This window comes from Chlamydomonas reinhardtii, chromosome 12 (assembly GCF_000002595.2).
Source record: "Chlamydomonas reinhardtii strain CC-503 cw92 mt+ chromosome 12, whole genome shotgun sequence".
Taxonomy (NCBI): Eukaryota; Viridiplantae; Chlorophyta; class Chlorophyceae; order Chlamydomonadales; family Chlamydomonadaceae; genus Chlamydomonas; species Chlamydomonas reinhardtii.
The window spans coordinates 6,114,346-6,136,154 of NC_057015.1; the positions used below are offsets into that span (position 1 = coordinate 6,114,346).

Genomic DNA, 21,809 nt, shown 5'->3' on the forward strand with positions numbered 1-21,809 from the left:
GTGGTTGGGCGATGGGGAGCTTCGCACGCTTGCCCCTCGATACTTATTTGTGCGCCTTGTTGATTATAGTCAATGAGAATCACAGTGGAGGCAGTCCAGCTCTAATTCAGTGTTGCGCGCTGGGCACGAAAGCAGTTTCCTTAAAACTCAGCAGATAGCCCCCGAACTAGGTTCTGTCTATAATGTGTGATACGATACAACCACCGAATTTACGCGAGCGTGTTTGGCTGCTGAGAGGTGATTGCCCTGCATGGGGACCTGAGCGAACAGAGTATTTGCGCCTGCGCGACTCACAGCCCTCCCTCTTTCCCGTTATTGGGTGCCCATTTAGGTGCGTCTGCGTGTATGGGGCAATTATTGGGACTAGTCTGCAGCCACTAGGCTCGGCGGCCGCCTCTCGGCCGGGGCCAGCTTTGTCCGGGCGAAGCAGTGTGCAGGGGCAGCGCAGTGGAATAGATATTATGTTACATCTATTAGCGACGCGGGCGGGGCGCGCGTTCTCCAAGCGCCGACTGAACCTTGCCTTCGCATCTTTTCCTCCCTTTGGCCGCTCCCTCCTGCAGTCACCATGGGCCGCGTCATCAGGTCGCAGCGTAAGGGTCGGGGTGGGATCTTCAAGTCCCACAACACCCACCGCAAGGGTGCCGCCCAGCACCGCGTCATGGACTCTGCTGAGCGGAACCACTACATCAAGGGCGTTGTCGCCGAGGTCATCCACGACCCCGGCCGTGGCGCTCCCCTGGCTCGGGTGAGGAAAGCAGCAGGCGGCCTTCTGGCGCGGCGATGGCGCGACTAGTTTGGCGGCTGCGGCGGTCGGCGCCGAGCTCGGGTGGTTTCTTTGCCAGCTTGTAAGGGTGGATACCTGCAAATTTTGGACCAAGCTCTCATTTTAGCTCGGGCTGACCATTATTGGGTGCTTGGCTGGTCGATGCAGGTGACTTTCCGTGACCCGATCCGCTACAAGCACCAGAAGGAGCTGTTCATTGCCGCTGAGGGCATCTACTCCGGCCAGGTGCGAGGGAGCGCTTCTCACACGTCGAGGGGGCGAGCCGAAGCCAGGGCTCGACGCTGTTACTCTGCTCGGCCTGCACCTCGGGTTGCCCCTGGCTGCCCTCCCCTGCTCGCCTGACCTTGCGCCTCTGCTCTGCCCCGCAACCCACAGTTCATCTACTGCGGCCGGAAGGCGGCTCTGTCGATTGGCAACGTGAAGCCCCTGGGTGACATGCCCGAGGGTACCATCGTGTGCAACGTGGAGGAGGTCAGTCGAGCTGCCCATGCGGACACGCGGCGGTCGGGGCGTGTAGGGGGTGGGCAACCGGGATGTGGGAGGGGCAAGTCCATACGGCTTCCCGAGGTGTGTGTGCTGGCGGCCTGCCGGGCGCAGCAGCAGCTGGAGGCGGCAGGAACAGCAGGGGCATGGGGCAACGACCAGACGGAAAGGGCATGCAACAGCGGCACGGCGCGATGGCGGCCCGGACGCGGTCATTATCCTGGCGGCAGCAGCCAAAGCGCGGCGTGAGGAGAGAAGCGGAGGCAGCGGCAGGACACGGCGCAGCACTGCTGGGCCAATGGCGCATGGCGGATGAACAGCAGCAGCGGCGGCGGTGGACGCACGCATGGCGGCTTGCGGCCGGCGCTAGGGCTGCGCGCGCAGTGCCGCTGCGCGCACATCGTCTGTGGGGCATCGAATGGCCACTGCAGTGCAGTTAGTGGCTCAGCGGCAGACTCGCAGCGCAGCTATACTGGGTACGTGGCGCAGCCACACGGCAGGAGCCCGCAGCCAAGCAGGCGCTCTGCAGAACTCTGGCCGCAGCGCTCAGCGTTGGAACGGCAGGACGGGGGCTGAATCTGTGCCGCCGTCCGAGGGAGCTGCCGTGTGGGGAAGCTGCGCTCCGACCTGTGCCCCGACCTGTGCCCCGTGCCCGTCGTCTGGCCACCCAACAGCTTGCTGCTAAAAACCGCTTCTTTCTTTTGTCCGCCCGCCGCTTGCTGACGCCCCCGGCCCCCGGCATCCCTCTTTCCTCCTCTCCTGCTCCCGCCATGGACGCCCCGCAGAAGGCCGGCGACCGCGGCGCCCTGGCCCGCTGCTCGGGCGACTACGCCATCGTCGTGGCGCACAACCCCGACACCGGCATCACCCGCATCAAGCTGCCCTCGGGCGCCAAGAAGGTGAGAGGGCGCTCGGGCATATGCACGCATCCGGGGGCACCTTCGTAGGGGATAACGGGGGTGCACTGATAAAAAATGGGCAGCAGTACGAATGCGGAGGCAGGCTGACAGGCTATTGCAGAATTTGCAAGCGGGCCGGGGACGCGTCCAGCACAGCAGCAGCGGCGGCGCCGGCTACAGCGGCTGGTCAGGAGCAGCTGCGTACCCGGCGGGGTGAGGAAAGCGCTGGGGCGCCGGTGTTCGTGGATCACGGCAGCGGCACGAGCAGGACGGGCGCGGACGGTGCGGCTTGGCGGCGGCGGCAGCAGCAGCAGCGATAGCGGCGCAATGCCGGCGTTGGGATTAGGCCCTGAGATTTGTGGCAACGGCGGAGCAGCACTTGACCGGTGCGGATTCTACTACCGGCTTGCCACACAGCAAAGTGCACACCGGGACTGAGGCTGCAAGCAGCAACGGGAGCCGCCCTATCGCCTTAACAGGTAGTCCAGCAGCAGCAGCAACCAGATGAGCGACCGCTGCGCTGCAGCGCGGCTGAGCCCGGGACGGTGCAGGCTGCAGCGGAGGGCGCACCCTGACGACTGGGGCGGGCACCACCACCGGCGCGGCATCTGACCAGCAACATCATTCTGCCTGTCGCCTGTCAGCCCCTTTTGACGTCCAGTACAGCAACCACGACAGCGCTTTCTGCTGACGCCAGCGGCTGTATCCCGCTGCCTGTTTGCTTCCCTAGCGCCTTCACCATCCCCTACCATATCTCGCCGCTCCCCCATCCTCACTCGTGCACACATGCTCGCGCACAGGTGGTGTCGAGCGCGTGCCGCGCCACCGTGGGCCAGGTCGCCGGCGGCGGCCGCACTGAGAAGCCCATGCTGAAGGCCGGCCGCAGCTACTGGAAGTACAAGGCCAAGCGCAACAGCTGGCCTAAGGTGCGTCTGCGCTTGCGGGGGCTGTTGGTACTTGTGGCGCTTGGGCAGCGTCTTGGGGATGAGGCAAACATGTGCGCTAGGTGCAGAGATTTGGGGGCGGGGTTTTGGGGGCGGAGTACAGCTTTAGAGGGCCGGCGACTTGCTCTCTGTATGGTGCATCATGGCGTGCCGTTTGCGGTTTGATCTGGAAGCGCATGCCTCCTGACCTCTTCCCCCTGCCCCTGCCCTCCACGCTCCTCCCTCCCCCCTGCACAGGTGCGTGGTGTGGCCATGAACCCCGTGGAGCACCCCCACGGTGGTGGTAACCACCAGCACATTGGCCACGCCTCGACCGTCCGCCGGTCGGCGCCCCCCGGCCAGAAGGTCGGTCTCATTGCCGCCCGCCGCACTGGTCGCCTCCGCGGCACCAACGTCATCAAGGGCGCCGCCCAGAACGAGTAAGCGCTCGGTCGTCGTGGCACGGCTGGCCTTGGTGTCGGCGGATGAGGAGGCATGGACCGGGCGGGGGCGGCGCCGCCGCCACTGCCGCCGCGGTGGCGGCGGCTGCGGCGCTGCAGCGACGCGGCGCGGCCGTCTGGTGCGCTGGCGCGGCTGTCGCCGTTGCCCTCGTCTTCGTCGTCTCTGTCGGCCTGCGTGGGCCCGACCGCGCCGCACCCGGCCTGGGTGTGTGGCTGGGCGCGGCGGCGAGCGGAGCTCGAGTCGGGAGAGGGCATTGTAAAAGCGGAAAAGTTGTGCACGAGTACGCCTCTCGTCCCTATGTTTCTCTCGGCGCCGGTGCGTCACACAATGGGCTGCGGCCTCACAACTAGCACACGTTAGCGTGCAGACAGCACACGGGGTTGCATGATCTCCAGCCTGGATGGAGGGCAAGGGCGAGTTCACTAGTCTGCAGCGTGAGTCATGTTGCGGCGCGAAAGAGTGCACATCGCCACCTGAAGTCAGCAGCTTTCAGGAATGGCGGGTTCGGTCGTCCGGTGCATCTGGAGGCGCCGCAGTCACGCAATGGAATTCACACTCAGTCCTCGACACCAGCATTGGACACCAGCAGATTCCGGATGTTGCTCAGTTCCTTGCAAGGAGTTACTCTTGTCGGCTTTGTCGGATCATCTTGTGTCCGTGTATCGTACCGCGTACAGTCCGCACGCAGCAAGCCCTAGGCACGCACGCAGGTCAAAATGTCAGCCACGGCATCGCCCGCATGCAGAGCGACGGGCCTCTGCGCATCCGCGTGTCCAGCATGTCACCAGCACCTGCCCTCACATTGAGCCCACCTGAGCTCATGTCTTCTACCGAGGCTGCTCCCGAGAAACCAAAGGAATGCGTTAAACCATACGCCTGCCAGTCTGAGCTCCCGCCTCGGACTCGGCTTCATCGCCACGGTCCTTCAAAAGGCCCCCTACCGGGCCTGCTTCATCAGCTACCCGCCTCGTTCTCCCGCCTCCACCCCTTCCAACTTCCAACACAACCTCGCACCCGACACACATGTATGTCCCCTGTAGTGCGGTGCCTCTCCAGCACCGCCTCCGTCACCTCTCCCAGCTCCCCCTCCTCCCTTCCTGCCTTCCTCTGCCTCCCTTGCTGCCCGCCGCCTCCTGCCCTCCTGCCCTCCTCTCCCCTGCCCTCCTCATTTCCGGCGCGTCTTGAGCATGTTGGCCAGCCAGTCCAGGCCCTCGAACAGGCCCTCGCCCTTGACCGCGGACGTCTTGAAGATGGCCCAGTCGCGGTTCTTGATGTCGTGCAGCCCTAACCCCTCCGCAATCTGCGCGTCGCTCAGCGCGTTGGGCAGGTCCTGCGCGGCGGCGGCGGACGTGGGCGTTCGCAGGGAGTACGAGCGGCAGAGGAGAATAGATTGTGGCATTGGTCAGACGGGCGTGTAAGGGTTCAGGTGCGGGGCACGAGCCGCGACCGTGACACGGGCGGGCTGCGGCTGGGAGCACCCTGCCATTATGAGTTTATGACACCGCCCCTCCCTGCCCTGCCAGCCTTCACCCGCCCTTCAACCCTCACAGCCGCTGCCAATAACAACCCGCTCAAGCGCCCGTCACGCCCTCCCTGAGCCCGCTCTGGCCTCGCCCTGCCCACGCCCACGCCCCCGCCCTGTCACCGCCCCGCTCCTCCTCCCGCTGGCCCCGCTGGACCCCCGCCCCCTGCCCACCTGCTTGTTTGCGAACACCAGGATGAGGCTGTCCCGCAGCTCCTCCTCGTCCAGCAGCGCCTTGAACTCGTCCCGGCTGATGCCGATGCGCTCCGTGTCCGTGCTGTCCACCACGTAGATGATGGCCTTGAGGGCGCGGGTAGGGGGGCAGGGGAAGCGGGGAGGGTGAGGGGGGCAGGGTGAGGGGGGCAGGGTGAGGGCAACAAGGAGGCTGAAGCGAGGAGCGGCAAGCATGACAGCTGTGGTAAGGAAAGTGGGCGAGAGCCACAGCGAGGAGGCCCACAGTACGGCCCAGGCGTCGCTCTCACGAGCAGATTGCAAGCATGACCAACAACTGCTGGCCTGCCTCTTCTCCCTTGGCTTCCTGCACGCGGCTGCCGGTGGTGAGTGGGGGCCCCAACAAGCCAGCCTGCCTGTGAAGGCCCCCCTTGCACCACCCTGACCTAGGTCGCGGGTGGACCTGCGCAGCCCGCACCTGAGTGCAGGGGAAGTAGCAGCGCCAGTAGGGCCGGATGGAGGTCTGCCCTCCCAAGTCCCACACTTGGAACTTGATGTTTTTGTACGTTACCGTCTCCACGTTGAAGCCTGCGTGGCGTGGTGGTGCGCGGCGCACATGCGTGCCAAGGGCAGGAGTCAGATGCATCGGTGGGGCCGCTCGAGTGTCCCACACACCCCAGCGATGTGGCGTCGGGTAGGTCCATGTGCTGCCCCCACCCCGTGTTGAGGCGCTCCGCTGAACCCGCCACAATGTCCCCGCCGCCACGATGCCCCGCTGCGCTGCTGCTGCCCCCTCCCCCATGGCGCCCTGGTGTAGCTCCAGAGCAGGCGCGTGTGTTTGCCTCCGGTTCCGGTCATGTTTGGTCGCGTCCGCTGGCTGCGTGCCAGACACTGACGTGACGCCGACGCCCCAGGCCCACACAGCCAGCGCAGCTGGCCAGGATGACACTACCGTACGGCGACCGCATCAGCGCAGTGCGGTGCGGGGCAGTGGCGCGGCAGCCGCCGAGCACCAAGCTTCCCGGACGTCCCTATGACTGGCATTTGCTACGGCAAGTTCCCGAAGAGCGCGACTACACTGAAGCGCCAAGGGCGCGGCGAGGAGGGCTGAAGCCGATGGTTGCAGTGCCCTTTGTAAGCGGCTGGTACCGGGGCTGGCGCGTCGCACCTCCAGTGCACGCGCCCGGACGGGCAGTCGCAGGTGAACCCGTGTGTCCCGCACCCGCGGGTGCCCGCTGAGCCGACTGAGCCAGCGGCACTGCTCACCGATGGTGGGGATTGTCGATACCACCTCGCCAACCTGGAGCCGGTATAGAATGGTTGTTTTGCCTGCGGTGCAGCGGACTTGCGGGTTAGGCAAAGTTGCTCGATCATCCCAGAAGGTTGCAGCTACCCTACTGAGGTTTTGCGCCCCATTACAGTTAGCCTATCTATTAGATGTTTCTCTGGTACCAGGGGCTCCCGGACTTGCCTGCGTTGTCCAGACCGAGCACGAGAATTCTAGCTTCTTGGTCCCCGAACAGCGACCACAGTTTAGATATCCAAAGTCCCATGACGCCGGCTCAATCAAGCAAGAAGGGCACTGGGGTTGGTGGAAACGTTGAAGAGTTGATGGCAGCAACAGGTGCGTTCGTCTTTTCGTAGCGGGGCAGGCTGCTGAAGCGTTGTGTGGTGCGTTTACGTATAGAAGTTTTGGCTTCGTTGAGCGAAGTCAAGCTGCCCGATGAGGACGGGACTCCCACGCAAGATTTCTCCTCCCGCTCCCACGTCCCTCTCCCCTTTCAGTCCCCTTTCAGTCCATACTACTTCACGTCTCCAGGCACAGTCATGGGAGCCTAGCACACCCCATCCCCTTTCCACACGCTCTCCTTCGTGTGTCTCTCAGGTCATGTTATTTCTTTCCCCGGCTAAGTGCCACACGAGTACCAACCCTCGACGAATGCCAACGCGCCCACTCACCCGCACATTCCCGTCACCGCTTGCAGTACACCCCACACAGAGAGTCACTGTCTGCCTCCCGGGGCCCTGAGCCTTACTTTATCAAGCATAAGCCGGTATGGAATCGAGAGGCGTGAGTTGTAACACATTACAGATTCCGTGATTCTTGTGTCCACTACGCCGCCATCATGCCCACCCCCACCCAAGTGCGATGTACTACTGTTGCCCTACGCACTCCCAGATAGCAAGTTGTTAAGCCGAGGCACTAGTTGATAAATGCTTGCGATAGCCTACGCTGGGGCTCGCTGGCCCTCAAACGCTAAACCTACAGCCACACGCACAGCCCCGATATCCGGGCTAAACACACCTGCATATAAGCTTCGGCAACGGCCAGCACGCCGCTCTGCCGCCTCCTTGCGCCGTGCCTCGTACGCTCCGCCCCCTCTGGCCCGCAATCCACAACAGACATGACTAATGCCTTCCTTCCAGCTTCTCGTGTCCGCTGGTATGGCGACCGGTCCATGCTCAGGAGCATGAGCAGGCGCCACCACAGCCGCGGCGTGCACGGCGGCCGCACTCCTGCACCCGCACAGCCTTCCGCACGCTGCGTAGCGAACGCAGCCCAGCTGCAACGCCTGAGCTCCACGCCACACGCACCGCCATGGCGCCGACTCTTCCACGCGCTGCACGCCCTCATTCTCCGCACCACCAAATCCGCACCTCATCCTTCCTCATCGCCCTCGCGCCTCTCCACCACCAAAGCTCTCCCTGCCCGCTCCTCCAACCACACTCCGCCCGGCCGGCGACCACGTATCCTTCTTTACTTGGTCTGCTGCCGCGCCTGGATGCACTTGGCCATTGTGCGCGAGGCGCGGCTGATGGCGTCAGTCATGTAGAAGTTGGAGATGGTGGAGGTGAGCGGCGCGCTGGGCTGCAGCGGCGCGGCCTTGGCCAGCGCCTCCACGCCCTTGACGTACTCGCCGTTCAGCCACACAGGCGTCTGCGGGGGTGAGGCAGGAGCGCAGGAGGGTAGGCAAGAGGCGAGGAGGGCGGCGCGTCAGCTGCTGCGGTACCAATGCCCATAGCAATTGCGGGTTCGTGCGTGCTGCGTGTGGCGCGAGTATTTAGGAATGGGGGTCTAGACGCTACAGGCCATGAGCTCACCACCGGTCAAGCCGCCTTGCCTTCCAACGCACACCGCTCTGATTCGCCCGTCCATCAACACGCACCCATGACGCCTTTCGCTCCCCGCCCCACACACTACTACGGCACTACCCCTCACCTGCACGGCGTCGATGTTGGCGAAGTGCGGCGCGATGCCCGCCAGGCGCGCGCGCACCGCGGCGTGGCTGTCGTAGGGCAGGCGCTTGCCCACCACCTCGGACAGCGCGCGCAGGATGGCCCAGTCCTCGCGCGCGTCGCCCACCAGCGGCACGGCGGCGCGCGTCTGCTGCACGCGGCCCTCGAAGTTGACGTACAGGCCCGACTTCTCCGTGTAGGCGGCGCCCGGCAGCACCACGTTGGCGCGGGAGGCGCCGCGGTCGCCGTGGTGGCCCTGGAGCGTTTAGGGAGGGTTGCGGTTTGCAAGGACGATTAATTTAGAGGGTGGGGGAGGAGCGGCAGGAGCGAGTTGCAGACGTCAGTGATGATGCCGCAATGCCGTGATTCACTGCAGTCAGGTAAAGGAGCTGACCGCGCTGCAAGAGGCAGGCGACCAAACGCACGCGCTCGGGCGCTCCCCGCATGCGCCACTCGCCTTCCAACCATTCAAACATCACCCCAGTCCCCTCCTCGCCCCCACGCCCTCCCCCAAAGCCCAGGCCGCGCACCTGGTAGATGACAAAGGCCCCCTCCGGCACGTCCTCCTCGCTGTAGTCGTCCGAGCCCAGCAGGTACACCACCTTGGGCTGGGCGCCCTGCGCGCGGCGGGCGCGGGCGGCGGCGGAGGGCCCGAAGCCCATGTCCAGCGCCGCCACGCGGGAGGCGGTGTCGTGGATGACGTTGAAGCCGTTCCAGCCCTCCTTCACCACGCCTGCGTGCAGCGTGGGAGCGCACCGCGTGCCGTGTGCGGCCGCGGCGGTCAGTAGGGCGCGGCATGGAGAGGGTTGGACAGCGAGCATGGTCGGCCCCCGGCCATTCCTTTTGGAACCACAAGGCAGCAACACAAACAGATAGATAGCGTCAGAGACACACACGCACAGTCTACAACCGCCCAGAGCCCCATATGCTCGTGGCGCTCACCGGCCTTGCCGCACAGCTCGTGCACGGCCTTCATGACCGCCTCGCGGTCGGCGCGGCGCAGCACGCCGGGGCCCACCACCACCGCCGGCCGCGCCGCCTTCTTGAGCCGCTCCAGGAAGGGGTGCTGCCCCGCCGCCAGCGCCGCCAGCGCCGCGGGGTCGGAGCCCACGTGCTCGTACTTGTAGGTCAGGTCCACGGGCGCGCCTACCAGGCCCACCTGCTCAACAGGGAGGGAGATACAGAGCGTCAGCGTCAAGGCTCAAGAATGCGGATGTTACAGAGGGGACAGTCCCAGCACCCGAAGACGCCGAGACATCACATGCTATCAGGGCCCAACTTGACTCCACCAACCCCGACTTTGCTGCAAACCCTCCCGCGGACAAAGTCCGTGTGACTCCGCGCATAGTGAGTCCTAGCCAAGCCTCAACCCGCCAAAGCCCCACCCCAAGGCTCAAGGCACGGGCTTAAGGGTCACGGTGTATACAAGCGGGCATGAGCCCGCGCCACGCGATAAGCTACAACGCTGCCCCAGTCTTCCTCCCAGTCAACCCCAATCTTCGACTGAGCCCGGGACTTCCATGGACCCCCCCTGCATCCAAACAAACAAGCGCACGCCCCGCCCACCTGGGTGCCGTCCAGGAACATCTTCCGCAGGCGGGCGTTGAACACGGGGCTCTCCCAGCGTGGGTTGGTGCCCACCAGCAGGACCAGGTCAGACTGCATGGGGGCGACCGGGGGAGGAAGGGGGAGAGTGAGGGCGTGGGTTTCAGGAGGGTTGCATGAAGGGAGGGGGCTGAAGGCATGCCCGACGACGGCGGTGCTTACTGCGGGAGCGTGTCGCCGGCGTGAGTGACAATGCACCCCGACCCGCCTCCTGCCCGCCTCCTTACCTCTACCGCCCCCAGCATCTCCCGCTTCCGCCCGCCTCCCGCCTCCCTCCTCTCTTCACCCCCGCACCTGCTCCAGGCCCTGCACGGTGGTGTTGGCGGTGTAGGTGGAGCGCACGTCGGCGGGCATGTCGGAGAAGCCGCCCTCGTGCGCCAGGTCGCCGGCGCCCAGGCCGCGCAGCAGGTCCATCAGCGCCACCATGGACTCGGCGTCCGCTAGCTTGCCGGCGATGCCGCGCACCTCGCCGGGCGCGGCGGAGGTCAGCGCGGCGGCGGCCGCGCCCAGCGCGTCCTGCCAGGTGGCCACCTGCAGGCCCTTGGGGCCCTGCGGCGGTCGCGAGGAGGCGGAGGTGGGAGGGGAGGAAGGCAGTGGTAAGCAGCTTTCCGCAACCGGTATCCTAGGGAAGGCCACCGGGCAGCGCAAACACAAATGCTTCCAGAACTCTCCGTGCACCTCTTGCCCGCCCCGCCCCACCTCCTTCCTGCTCGCCGCCGCCCGCTCCCTGCCGCCCCCTCCCTGCGCCCCTTACCTTGACCATGGGCTTGTCCAGGCGCTGGTGCTTGAGGCCGTCGTACTGGTAGCGGCCCTTGTCGGACAGCCACTCCTCGTTCACGGCCTCGTTGAGGCGCGGCAGGATGCGCATCACCTCCGTGCCGCGGGCGTCCACGCGGATGTTGGCGCCCAGGCCGTCAGACACGTCGATGGACTCGGTGCCCTGCGCGAGGTGAGGCAGGGCGGGGAAAGGCGTTTTGAGGGGTCGGTTGAGGGATAGTTGTGTGTGTGTGTGGGGAGAGGGGTTTGCGAGAGCCTTGTTGCGTATGTGAGGGGCAATTTGCCCAAGCGCGCAACTGTCCTGCTAAATCGCGCACCGACGCCTCCAACTTCCTCTTGCAACACAATCCCATGCACCAGCTTCGCAGCTGCTGCCAGCATCACGCACTCCACCTCTACCTTCACCTGTGCCTCCCTCCGCTCCCTTTACCTCGCCCTCTCCACGCCCTTCCTTCGCGCCTGTCCAAACCACGCTCCTCCCCCCACCCTCGTATCGTGCGCCCCTCCCCCCCTCGCCCCCCCTTGCTTTCTTTGGGACTTGGATTCACCTATCCCGCTCCCCTGCCCCTCGCCCTCCCCAAGCACCCACCCACCTTGAGCTCCCAGCTGCGCGCCGTGAAGGCGTAAGGCTTGGAGGTGAGCGCGCCCACGGGGCACAGGTCCACCACGTTGCCGCTCAGCTCCGAGCCCATCAGCTTCTCCACGTACGTGCCGATCTCGCTGTCGCGGCCGCGCCCCGTCACGCCCAGCTCCGCCGTGCCCGCCACCTCGCTGGCGAAGCGCACGCAGCTGCACGCATCGGGGTTGCCGGACAAGGAAAGGGGCGGTTGGGGAATGGCGAAAGGTGGGCAGCAGAGGTACTTCCAGTCGGGACTTCGTCCCAGCCCTGGATCCCGCCCTGCGCTTTTAAATGCTTTTGCGGCGGCACATGCTGCTACTCCAAGCTGCCTCCCACGCTTTGCCTAGTGAGCGCCAGTGCATGGTCTTTGTAGACCGCGAACGCAGGGGTGCACGCATCGCAAGGTCAGGGCGCCGGGACCGTTTGTAACCATGTCGCTGATGCCCCATCCCTCCTTCCCCCTCCCCCGCTGCTGCTGCCCAACCCTTTCCCCTCATTGCTCATCCAGCCGCTGCCTGCGTTTCCACTTTCCTACCCTTGCCTCCCTTCCCCATCCCCGTTGCCCCCACTGCTCATCAACCCCCTCCATCGCCCCCCAAACTCTTTGCCTTGTGCCTCCCCCGTGTCCCTCCCCCGTGTGCCTCCTCCCCCCTGTGCCGCCCCCGCCGCCCTACCGCGTGCAGTGGATGCAGCGGTTCATGACCGTCTTGACCAGCGGGCCCAGGTTCTTGTCCTCCACCGCGCGCTTGGCCTCCACGAAGCGCGAGCGGTCGCTGCCGAAGATCATGGCCTGGTCCTGCAGGTCGCACTCGCCGCCCTGGTCGCAGATGGGGCAGTCCAGCGGGTGGTTGATCTGCACGGCAAAGGGCGGGGCGGGGGCGGGTGTGGCTGAGAGCGTGGGCAGTGGCGGGGGGACTACGGGGTGGGTACGGCACAGGATTGCGGCTTCGAGGGTGAGGCAAATTCCAGCTGCACGCGAACGGGCTGAGCTGGAGCTGACCGGAGAGGCCGGGCAAGCTGCCGCCGGAGTTGGCCAACGTAATTCCGCCAATGCCACCCTGAAGTCACGGGTTGCATTACCCCGCATGGCGCCAACCCTTCCGGCTCTGGCCCGACCCCCGCTGTCAGCTGGCTGGGGCAGTCCGCTACGAGTCCACCGCCAGTGTTGGGGGCCTCAAGTCCGAGCGATGACGGCAGCGGTGCAGCCCAGCCCCTGCCATTTGTGCAGCGTGTGCTGCGTGCTGGCTTGCCCCGGGCCTGCGCCACGGTAGTGGCCTGCTCTTGCGCCTCCCTACGGCTCCTGGCAACGTTGCCGTGCCAGGCTGGGGCTGCAGCCCATGCCACCCTGCTGCTTCGCCGGATACCAGCCGGCCCAGAGCTCCATGCGCCTCTCTTCAAGCCCGAGCAGTCTCCACAGCAATATGCTCGGCCGCGCCAGCGCCAGTCCCGTCCGCCTCCGGCGAGCCGCTCCAACCTGACCTGATGGGTCCGGGGCCAACACCCTCCACCCCCAGGCTGCACTCTCTCCACGCTGCCCCTGCCTGCATGCCTCGCCGCGCACCACCCACCAGCAGAAACTCCATCACGCCCTCGCGCGCCTTCTTCACCATCGGCGTCTCCGTCTTAATCTTCATGCCCGGGCCCGCGGGCATCGCGCAGGATGCCACGGGCTTGGGGACCTTCTCAACCTGTGCACGCAGCCACCAACCCCCATGCAATCGGGTCAGCGGCCTGCTCTATACTTTAAGCCCAATTTGCGGCATCAAGCACTCCAGGTACGCACCTCCACGAGGCACATCCGGCAGTTGCCCGCAATCGAGAGGCGCTGGTGGTAGCAGAAGCTGAAAAGGGGGCCAGAGATGTATTAGGTGTGCACAGAAAATCATTTGGCATTTCTGCACTGCCCCTGCGCTCTGCACCCTACCGTGGAATGTCGATACCGGCCGCATCGCACGCCTGCAGCACCGAAGAGCCCTTCGGTATCTTAACAGGCTGCTCGTTGACAAAAACCTCCAGGTGGTCCGAAGGCGGAGGCGGGGGAGGCGGGGGCGGGGGAGGCCCCGACAGAGCGCCCACGCTAGTGCTGATGCTGCGTGCAAACTCCTGCGCGCCTGGCCATAGCCCTGTTAGGGGCTGGGCCAGCGTCAAGGCCCTCCGAGCGGACATGTCTGGGCTTGAGTAAAGAAGAAAGCGAGCTCAGACTGAACAAAAGAAATAGCGCAAGGCGCGGCTTTGCGCCACCCTGTAATGCCTAGCTCTTCGCGTCAACGTAATCAAAGCAACAGGACATGTGGAAGCATTCGAGCTTGCAGAGTCGCGACTCCCTCGTGCACGCATGCAATGGATGATTTTGTATCGCCCTCGTCGCCCGTTCCCCGTTTTGCCTGCCAAATGCCTATTGTTGCTACAAATTTCTTCACTTAGTCAGCGAGCAAGCGAAATTGCCGGGGTCGCGTTGTGCCACGGCTGCTGACACGTTGCCAACCCTGTTTACCCCCGCGCAAAGGGCGCGGATCCCCGAAGCCGCTTGCTCATGTCCTGCCCCTGTAGCCTGACGTAGCGGCGGTAGCGCCATGGAGTGCTAGCATCCGGCCTTGGAGAGCTCATTGGTCACGTGGACCTTACACGTGCTTGCCGTCAAAGAGCTGCACATCTTCTTGCCGTGTACCGCCTGAAGGCATACCGGCTCTTCCTCGCTTCGAGTCCCTGCTGCCCAAAGCCCTGACGTTCTGCCAGGGCCCCTGTGCGATAATGTTAAGAAGGTTGGGCTCAAGCACAGTGTCATCCAACACCCATTGCAGGTCGATGCTTGGGCTGGGTGCAATTTGTTTCTTGGGACTCTGCTATATCAGCCACTTTGCCCTGTCCCATTGCAACCACTGCACGTTGGACTACGCCAACCTGCCCCTTGCCATGTCCCATCGCACCCTTATCGCACCCGTTGCATACCACGCCTGCTTGTAACACCGTCACCTAGGACATGCAGCGCAAACCTCACGGCCCATCGTCACCTAGCTTGCAGCTAGGATGCGCTCGTTCCCTAGGATGCCTGGCACTCACGGTCCCCTGTGCTCCTAATATCTTACCACCTGGCTATGCAGTTCCGTGCAGGGCAGGTTCCCCCAGGTTTCGTGCATCTGCATCCCTCACCCACTCCTAACTCCTTCACATGCACTTGGTAGTCCGGGCACCGTCCTAATACGATAATCACTGGCCCTTTGGCGGCGCCACGGCGAGTCGCACACATGTCATCACAATAAGGTAAAACAAACGTCAACGCGTCCGTAGCCTGCCCCTGAACCCTCCACCGCACACAGCACCTGGCTCTGTACCGTGTATGCAGGTAAGCCCGATTGGACTTAACGCTGCAGAGCGTCTGTGTATGTCGCCAAGATCTCCCGCTCCTGCGGGTTCGCCGTGGCGGGCGGGGCCAGTGCAGGTGCGCCAGGGCTGGCAATCGCACCCGGCGCCGCCGCTGCCGTGGCCGCCAGGGCCGGGCTCGAGGCGCCGCCGTGGATGAGCGGCGGCAACTTATTCTTGGAGCGTGGGTTGGGCGCCAAGCCCACGGCCGGCGGTGGCGGCATGGGCACACTGCTGGCGGCAGGCGCATCGCTGTTGTTCGAGGGCATGGTATCCGCGCCAGTGAGCCCCACCGGCGGCGTGCCCATGGGCGGCAGCCGGCCGGGTGCGCGGCCGTTGGGGTGGCCGCCCGGCGGGATAACCGGCGGCAGCACACGCGCCGCCGGGGACCTTACTGCTGGCGGCGGCGCAGCGGGGGGAGCCGCTCCAGCGACCGCGGCTGCCGTGGCCGTGGTCGCCGCCGCAGCAGCGGCAGCAGCTGCGGCCGCTGCGTCAGCGGCACCATTGGCAGCTGCAGCCGCCACTGGCTGGACGTTGCCGGCCGACGCGGCGCTGGCCGCGGCGGCAGTGGCAGATGATCCCCTGCAGCAGAACCAAGCAGCGATGCGAAGGTTACACACAGTCCGAGGCCGCGATCTGCGCCCAGACAGCAAACACAATGCTACAGCGTTTGCACCTCTGTGCCCATCCCCCATCCCCGACGCACTTTGGCGATATCCCCGGCAGCCCCTTCTTGCGACCGGAGCGGTAGGGGTTGTCCGCCAGCTCCTGGTCCAGGTGTTGCAGCACCGGGTTGCGCACGCCCGTGTCGATACGGCCCGAGTTGCGCGCCCCAGAGCTGACCAGCCCGTAGAACCTGCGCAAGCACGCCCCCGGAAGATGTTTAGGGACGAGAGAGAATGCCCAAGCAAAGGGAGCGTGCACACAAGATCGGGCGTGGTCAGCTCGGCATAGCCCAGTTTCAGGCACGCACTTGGAGCGGGGGTCGTAGGGCGGCACGAAGCCGCGGTTCTTGTTGGCCTGGCCGCTGAAGATGCCGGCAAGGATGGACGGCGGCTCCTGGCCCCTCTCATCCGCCAGGCTGCGGCCGGCGCGCTGCAGCTTTTTCTGGATCTCCGCAACGATGGTGTGGTCGAACGGCGACACCAGCCTGCAGCGTCACCAGTGGCAAGCACAGCCGTTGCAGGCTTGCCGCATCCAGACATGCAGGCGGCATGCGCAGCCCTCGCCCACACGCGCAAGCAGGCACTCATCGTGGGACCAAGACAACCGCGAGCGGAACCCGTGCGCCCAGCCAACTGGTCCGCGCCAACACTCACTTCTTGACCATGCGCGCGAAGAAGTCGGGCAGCTGGCAGGCGCAGGGGATCAGCAGGCAGTACAGCCAGTACTGCGGGCCCGGCGCCACGATGCCCACGAACAGGTTGTACAGGTCGGAGCTGAAGTACAGCGGGAAGGCGCCGTACGCCAGCAGGTACAGCCACCACACGACTGCAGGTGCACACCAGGCACGTGCGGGGTGTGCAAGGTTGGTCAGTGGTGAGTGTGTTCGCTCAGTGCTGTACCTGGCCGCAGCATGAAGCCGCTTGGCCGGGTGTGAGGTAGTGGTCAAGGTTCTGCCCAGCTCGCCGCAGGGTTACGCAACTCACTCTGACTGAGCCAGATGGCAACGTGGTAGGGCCACGACCACTGCTCGATGACCTGCACCACCTGGAAGTGCACGGTGATGACCACGCACGAGTACATGAGCACGCCCGTCTGCCACATGGTGTAGGGGTTGCCGCCGTCGCGGTCCACCTCGGTGGAGTTGCAGCCGATCAGCACGAACACCATGATGACGCAGCACTGGTACATGGACGACAGCAGCCACAGCGCAATGGCCTTGAAGTTGAAGTACTCGTTGCGCTGGCCTGTAGGGGCAGCGGGTTGTGACGGAACCACGGCAAGGCAGGGCGAGAATCAGTGCTATGGATGAATGAGATGAGCGGACCGTGCCCAGGCAGTTGGTGCTGCAGACGTGCAAGCAGCCCGTACGTCACTGCTTCAGCACGCACCCTGCATGTACAGGCCGGGGTATTTGAGCGCCATGGCCTTGTCCACGTCGCGGTCGAAGATGCCGATTACCACGGGCGTCAGAGCTGTGAACACCACGTTGAACAGCGTCATGTAGAAATCGTTGTAGATAAACTGCCCGGAGAAGGCGTTGAAGGCGTTGAACACGAAGATGGTCACGCCGAACAGCATGTTCTTATAAAAGAAGAACAGCACCATGCGCGTGATGCGCTTGTAGCTGTAGCGCCCGTGCACCAGCAGCAGCGGCACCAGGAAGCGGAACTGCGCGATGGCGAAATCCGCCGACATGACCGCCTGCATGCCCTCCTGGCCGCTGATGCCCACACCTGCCGCAACATGAGGAGAATAGCAAAGATCACACAGTAGCTTCAGCACTCAGCATAGGCGTGCCCGCTACTACGATGAAGCCCACAGACGGTACCTCACCTCGCCAGAAGCACACTTTTAATCGCCAACATGGCAACATCACTCACCGATGTGCGCCATCTGAATCATTCCCACATCGTTGGCGCCGTCTCCAATCGCCAGCGTGGTGTCGCCGTGGTCACGCACCAGCTTGGTCACCTGCGCCTTCTGCAGCGGCGACACGCGGCAGCACACAACTGCCTTGCAGCGCAGGCCGATCTTGAGGAAGCCCGCCGCCAGGTCCTTGGACAACGCGTAGCTCAGCGCCTTGCCGTCGATGATTATGGCGAAGCGCGAGCCCTCCGACTTGGAGGTCATGGTCTCCTCGATCTGTGTTTGCATGCATGGAGTTTTACAATGTGCCTGACGCCAAAGCACAGCAGACGACAGCGTGCAAAAGTGGGCTAAGGTCATCCCGTAGCGCCTCTAGTGCTTCCAGGAAGGACCCCTTTGTGGTACTCACCGTTTTGATGGAGTTGGCCACCGCCGCGTGGCTCAGCTGTTCCGCCAGCTCCTTGTTGCCCGCCTTCTCCGCCTTCTCAATCTCCTCCACGCCATACACGCTGATGGTGAACTGCAGGACGATGGGCACGGATGCTCTCAGAAGCCACAAACGCTTGGCAATGCCACGCGGCCCACAGCACAAATTACAAAGCGGGCCTATCAGTCCCCCGCTACCGTATGTCCGCGCCTCGCCCTACCTGGTGCATCTCCTCCGTGAGCAGCGAGCAGGCGAACCCGATGTTGATGGCCGTCTCCATCTTGTCGCCGGTGAGCACCCAGATGCGGATGCCCGCCAGCGCCAGCATCCGGATGCAGTCCGGCACGCCCTCCTGCAGCTTGTCCTCGATGGCCGTGCAGCCCAGCAGCCGCAGGTTGCGCTCGATCTTCTCGCTGACCTCGCCCACCTTGTTTTCGCGGTCCTCCAGCGACGTCTTGGCGTTGACCCACTCCGGCATCCACACATTGGTGTACCAGTCGCGGTCCACCTCGGCGTACGACAGGCACAGCGTGCGCAGGCCTGCGGCACCAAAGTTCTCCATGTCCCGTGAGGTTGTGGTCTTCATCTCCTCGTTAGGCGCGTAGTTGGGGTCCAGGCGCTCGTAGATGACCGTGTCCGCACCCTGCGTCCGAGTTTAGGCAGAAAACGTGTGCGACGTTACAAGAGGGGACACCCTGGGCGTCCAAAGGATGGAAGTATGTGCACGTTCATGTAGTGCCGTTGTTGCTTTCTTGCCCACCGGCAGCATCCGACCAAGCCGCCGCCACTGCCGCCCTTGGCCCCTCCTCTCCTTCAGCTTCCCAGCGTGTCTCCATCATCACGCCCCCGCCCACCTTGCAGAAGATGATGATCTTGTCATTGGCCTTCTCCTTGACCACTACGCTCATGCGCTTGCGGGTGGAGTTGAACTCCAGGATGTTCAGCACCTCATACTCCACGTCCGCGGTGCCGCGCGGCGTGCGCTCGCGCACCGTGATGGTGGTGTTGGTGCGCTTGAAGAAGAAGAAGCCAAACGCCTTGGCAGCCACCACCAGCGCAGCCTCGTCGGGGGACTCGGCCTGGGTGGTGGAAAGAGGGCGCACGGGGCAGAAGGCGAGGGTACCGGGGTCCTTCTCAGCAGTGGATGTTGGCCCCAGTCATTCCTCCTAACAGACCGCCCTGCCAGTTCGCCACATGCCCCATGAAGCCCGTTGGGTCCGGTGTCTAGTGGGGCTGCTCGGCCTCACCTCGTACTTAATGCTCTTCTCATCTGTGGGGCCGTCGGGGATGACGGTGTGGCACACGGCCAGCAGGCGGAAGAACATCTCGATGGTGACGGGGTCCTTGGCGCTGTACCACGCCTCGCCCATCAGGCGGTCGTCGTAGAAGTTGAAGAAGCGCTCGCGGAACTTGGCCGCGTCGGGCCGCTCGCGGTCGTCCAGAACCTGGCCCTTCCTGCAGGGCAGAGCGCGAGGGGCACATGGCAAGGCGTTCAAGTGCCCACGATGCGACCGGCTTTCACCCAACGCCTGCTCCCACCAGGATTGGCCTGTGACTCCTGACCGCTTCTGTCCATCTCACAAGTGTTTACGACAGCATGGCAAGATTCACGAGCCTGCGCTTGGCTACCAGCCGCCACCTTGCTAAGGTCACGCTGCATCCACTCAAAAGCATCTTTTGTTGAATATCCTTATTTCCCTCGTCGCCCACCCGACCGTGCTCCAGCCCCTGACACACCTGAGCGCATTCGCCTTTTCGATCTCCGTAATGCCCGCCCCGTACGGCACGCCCGCAATGGAGCACTTGAAAAACTCCATCACGTTGCGTGTCAGCGTGCCGGTCTTATCCGACAAGATTGTGTTCACCATGCCCAGCTCCTCGTTCAGGTTGGACGTGCGCGCCAGCGCGGGCGTGTCCGTCTCCGCGTGGTACATGTCACGGTCCAGGTTGATATAGCCCATGGACTGCGCAATCTTCACCAGCTCCATCGACACGTACAGCGAAATCGGGATGAGGTAGCCTGCGGCATGCGAGTGCGACCGAGTTTGATACCACCACCGGAGCCCCGCACAGCTGGCTCAAGTCTGCAGCGCCGCGCTGCTGGTACAGTGCCTCAATCCCACAACGTCAGCACTCTTGCACTGAAGCTGATTTGCACAACAGTCCGCACCTCCGTGCCCTGGCAACACCAGTTCGGACCTGAGCACCCCAACCCATTTTGCCCACGACGAACCGCTGTCTGCTTACCGTACAGGATGAACGAGGTGATGAAGGAGGCGAAGCCCACGAAAGCCGGGTTGCCGGGGGCGTACTGCGCGTACTGGCCCGTGGCGTTGGCTGAGCCCACGTACCAGTGGTTGGGCGACTTCTTCTCCGTCCAGATGGAGAAGTACACCGCGCCAATGATGCAGAACGAGAACAGCAGGCCAAACATGAAGAAGATGATTTTGTCCACGATGCGCTCCACGCGGCTGCGCTTTGAGGGCGCGGGTGCCGCGTTCTTAAAGATTTTAGTCTCGTGGCCTGTAAGTCATGCGTGGATCAAATAGCTCAGTGCCAGTCTGCGCGGGGAGTAATGGTGGCTGCATCTTGTTGCCAAGGAGGCTGTGCCTTGTTTGAACCCGTGGTGATGCGGCCGGGTTGATGCCGTACTACAGAACGCCGCACACCTCTTGCCACCCAACACCTCCTATCCGGTGACCCAAGCACCACCCTGACCTGCGTAGATGACGGCGCCCACCACCTTGTCCGTGTTGCGCAGGTTGCAGCCGCGCAGCAGGATGGCAGCGGGGCTGATGGGCAGGGTCTTCCCGTCCAGCAGCAAGTTGCCTGTGAACTGGTACAGGCGCGCGTTGGGGCCCTCGCACTCAATGGTGGCGTTCTTGAAGGACGCGAAGTCCATCTGGTTCAGGTCCTTCGTCTCATCAGGGGCCTTCTTGATTTTGAGGTTGGTCTCGCCGTCCAGGTTCATGGTTTCGATGTAGCACGTCCCCTCCTCCGTCTCCGAGGTGAGGAACAGCAGGTCCGCGGGGAACTGCTGGTCTTTTGTCACCACGACGAGGTCCCCCACCCGCACGTCCTTCCACATCTTGGTGACATACTGGCCGGTGGCCGGGTCCATCACCTCCACGGCACGGTTGTTGATTTCCTTGTCCTGCTTGTAGCGCTTGTAGTCCTCGGCAGCCTCCTTGACCATAGCCACGCCCAACACGATGATGAGGGGCGTCCATGTCGTCCACGCGCTGCAGAAAAGCGCGGGTTTAGGCAAGGAAATCGAAGCTTGGGAGCGCCCGCCCCAACGAAGACCTTACCGCACAGGCGAGAAAGGTGTCAGCGAAAGCGCTGCCACGATAGTGAAGTAGATGTTTGCAACACGCCTGCAGCAGAATTTTTCTCTTTTAAGTCGAGCGAGCGCCACCTTCTGGCACATGGCAAGCGCGCCCTCCCCGCGCAGCTCACGCACCTGTACTGCTCAAAGAGCGCCTTAGGGAGGAAGGTCCAGACGTTGTATTTGGTGGTGGAAGTGGCATTGCCCTTATAGTGCTGGTGGAGCAGCTCCAGGTGCTCATGGTGACTCGCGTTTATGTGCACTGTACGCTTCGTCTCCTCCGTGCCCGTCCTCTTACGGAAGGAGGGACAGCCCTTCGGCATTCTCGTAGGCGAGCTAAGGCGAAGGGCAACACATCATGGCTTCTCGCGTTGACTCGTTGGCACCGGGATACACCACCTACCCTCTGGCCTAAAGTAGGTTATATATGGCAGCGAGGTGTAGGCGTTGCTGGGCTTAGCATCCGCTCGAATACTTCGCTTCTCAGGCTGGATCCAGCCCGTTTGCATGCACGGTCGTTGCAACCCGCGTAGCCTTAGCCATTCATGCATCACCTAATTGCGCCAAGCTCCATACATGAACGGGTGTAGGAACGGCTATGTCATGATGGGGAGCTACACGGCCCGGGGGTGTGCCAGGTGGCTGGTGGCAAGCACCTTTTCGGGCGAAATGCATAG

At 63.9% G+C, this 21,809-nt stretch overlaps 4 protein-coding genes across 4 annotated transcripts; 1 reads left to right on the plus strand and 3 right to left on the minus strand.

Annotated features, from left to right (window-relative positions):
- Nucleotides 1-80: 80 nt before the first annotated feature.
- Nucleotides 81-3,825, plus strand: CHLRE_12g535851v5 (ribosomal protein L8). Its single transcript, XM_001692933.2, has 8 exons — nt 81-226; nt 297-331; nt 564-748; nt 935-1,012; nt 1,163-1,258; nt 2,056-2,169; nt 2,970-3,095; nt 3,351-3,825. The coding sequence occupies exons 1-8, from the start codon at nt 183-185 to the stop codon at nt 3,534-3,536; spliced, it is 864 nt and encodes a 287-aa protein (XP_001692985.2). The 5' UTR covers nt 81-182; the 3' UTR covers nt 3,537-3,825.
- A 265-nt stretch (nt 3,826-4,090) lies between these two features.
- Nucleotides 4,091-6,920, minus strand: CHLRE_12g535900v5 (uncharacterized protein). Its single transcript, XM_001692834.2, has 5 exons — nt 6,719-6,920; nt 6,514-6,576; nt 5,726-5,835; nt 5,251-5,376; nt 4,091-4,884 (listed from the first exon to the last, which is right to left on the minus strand). Exons 1-5 carry the CDS (start codon nt 6,798-6,800, stop codon nt 4,720-4,722), a joined length of 546 nt encoding a protein of 181 aa, XP_001692886.1. The 5' UTR covers nt 6,801-6,920; the 3' UTR covers nt 4,091-4,719.
- A 401-nt stretch (nt 6,921-7,321) lies between these two features.
- CHLRE_12g535950v5 (uncharacterized protein) lies at nt 7,322-14,040 on the minus strand. Its single transcript, XM_001692833.2, has 12 exons — nt 13,410-14,040; nt 13,269-13,326; nt 13,054-13,173; nt 12,160-12,338; nt 11,460-11,655; nt 10,844-11,029; nt 10,384-10,638; nt 10,051-10,143; nt 9,427-9,643; nt 9,015-9,217; nt 8,468-8,740; nt 7,322-8,185 (listed from the first exon to the last, which is right to left on the minus strand). Exons 1-12 carry the CDS (start codon nt 13,649-13,651, stop codon nt 8,006-8,008), a joined length of 2,202 nt encoding a protein of 733 aa, XP_001692885.1. The 5' UTR covers nt 13,652-14,040; the 3' UTR covers nt 7,322-8,005.
- A 54-nt stretch (nt 14,041-14,094) lies between these two features.
- Nucleotides 14,095-21,570, minus strand: CHLRE_12g536000v5 (uncharacterized protein). Its single transcript, XM_043068648.1, has 16 exons — nt 21,268-21,570; nt 21,116-21,181; nt 20,523-21,046; nt 20,052-20,327; nt 19,542-19,824; nt 19,052-19,259; nt 18,659-18,883; nt 18,025-18,447; nt 17,787-17,897; nt 17,392-17,653; nt 16,900-17,244; nt 16,495-16,755; nt 16,165-16,336; nt 15,819-15,995; nt 15,552-15,701; nt 14,095-15,427 (listed from the first exon to the last, which is right to left on the minus strand). Exons 1-16 carry the CDS (start codon nt 21,453-21,455, stop codon nt 14,845-14,847), a joined length of 4,254 nt encoding a protein of 1,417 aa, XP_042918743.1. The 5' UTR covers nt 21,456-21,570; the 3' UTR covers nt 14,095-14,844.
- Between the last annotated feature and the right edge of the window lie 239 nt (nt 21,571-21,809).

Bases quoted from the DNA above. Each gene is read 5' to 3' on its own strand.
- CHLRE_12g535851v5 (XM_001692933.2), top strand. From the start codon at position 183: ATGTGTGATACGATACAACCACCGAATTTACGCGAGCGTGTTTG. The intron at 227-296 runs GCTGCTGAGAGG...CGCGACTCACAG, and splicing joins AATTTACGCGAGCGTGTTTG to CCCTCCCTCTTTCCCGTTAT. The intron at 1,259-2,055 runs GTCAGTCGAGCT...GACGCCCCGCAG, and splicing joins TCGTGTGCAACGTGGAGGAG to AAGGCCGGCGACCGCGGCGC.
- CHLRE_12g535900v5 (XM_001692834.2), bottom strand. From the start codon at position 6,800: ATGGGACTTTGGATATCTAAACTGTGGTCGCTGTTCGGGGACCAAGAA. The intron at 5,836-6,513 runs GTGAGCAGTGCC...CACGCCACGCAG, and splicing joins ATCGACAATCCCCACCATCG to GCTTCAACGTGGAGACGGTA. The intron at 5,377-5,725 runs GTGCGGGCTGCG...CGCGCCCTCAAG, and splicing joins GCTACTTCCCCTGCACTCAG to GCCATCATCTACGTGGTGGA.
- CHLRE_12g535950v5 (XM_001692833.2), bottom strand. From the start codon at position 13,651: ATGTCCGCTCGGAGGGCCTTGACGCTGGCCCAGCCCCTAACAGGGCTA. The intron at 13,174-13,268 runs GTGCGTACCTGG...CTGCGTGCACAG, and splicing joins GCCGGATGTGCCTCGTGGAG to GTTGAGAAGGTCCCCAAGCC. The intron at 11,030-11,459 runs GTGGGTGGGTGC...CACCTCGCGCAG, and splicing joins CGCGCAGCTGGGAGCTCAAG to GGCACCGAGTCCATCGACGT.
- CHLRE_12g536000v5 (XM_043068648.1), bottom strand. From the start codon at position 21,455: ATGCCGAAGGGCTGTCCCTCCTTCCGTAAGAGGACGGGCACGGAGGAG. The intron at 18,884-19,051 runs GTGAGGCCGAGC...TCCACCACCCAG, and splicing joins AGAAGAGCATTAAGTACGAG to GCCGAGTCCCCCGACGAGGC. The intron at 17,245-17,391 runs GTGAGTGATGTT...ATGTTGCGGCAG, and splicing joins GATTCAGATGGCGCACATCG to GTGTGGGCATCAGCGGCCAG.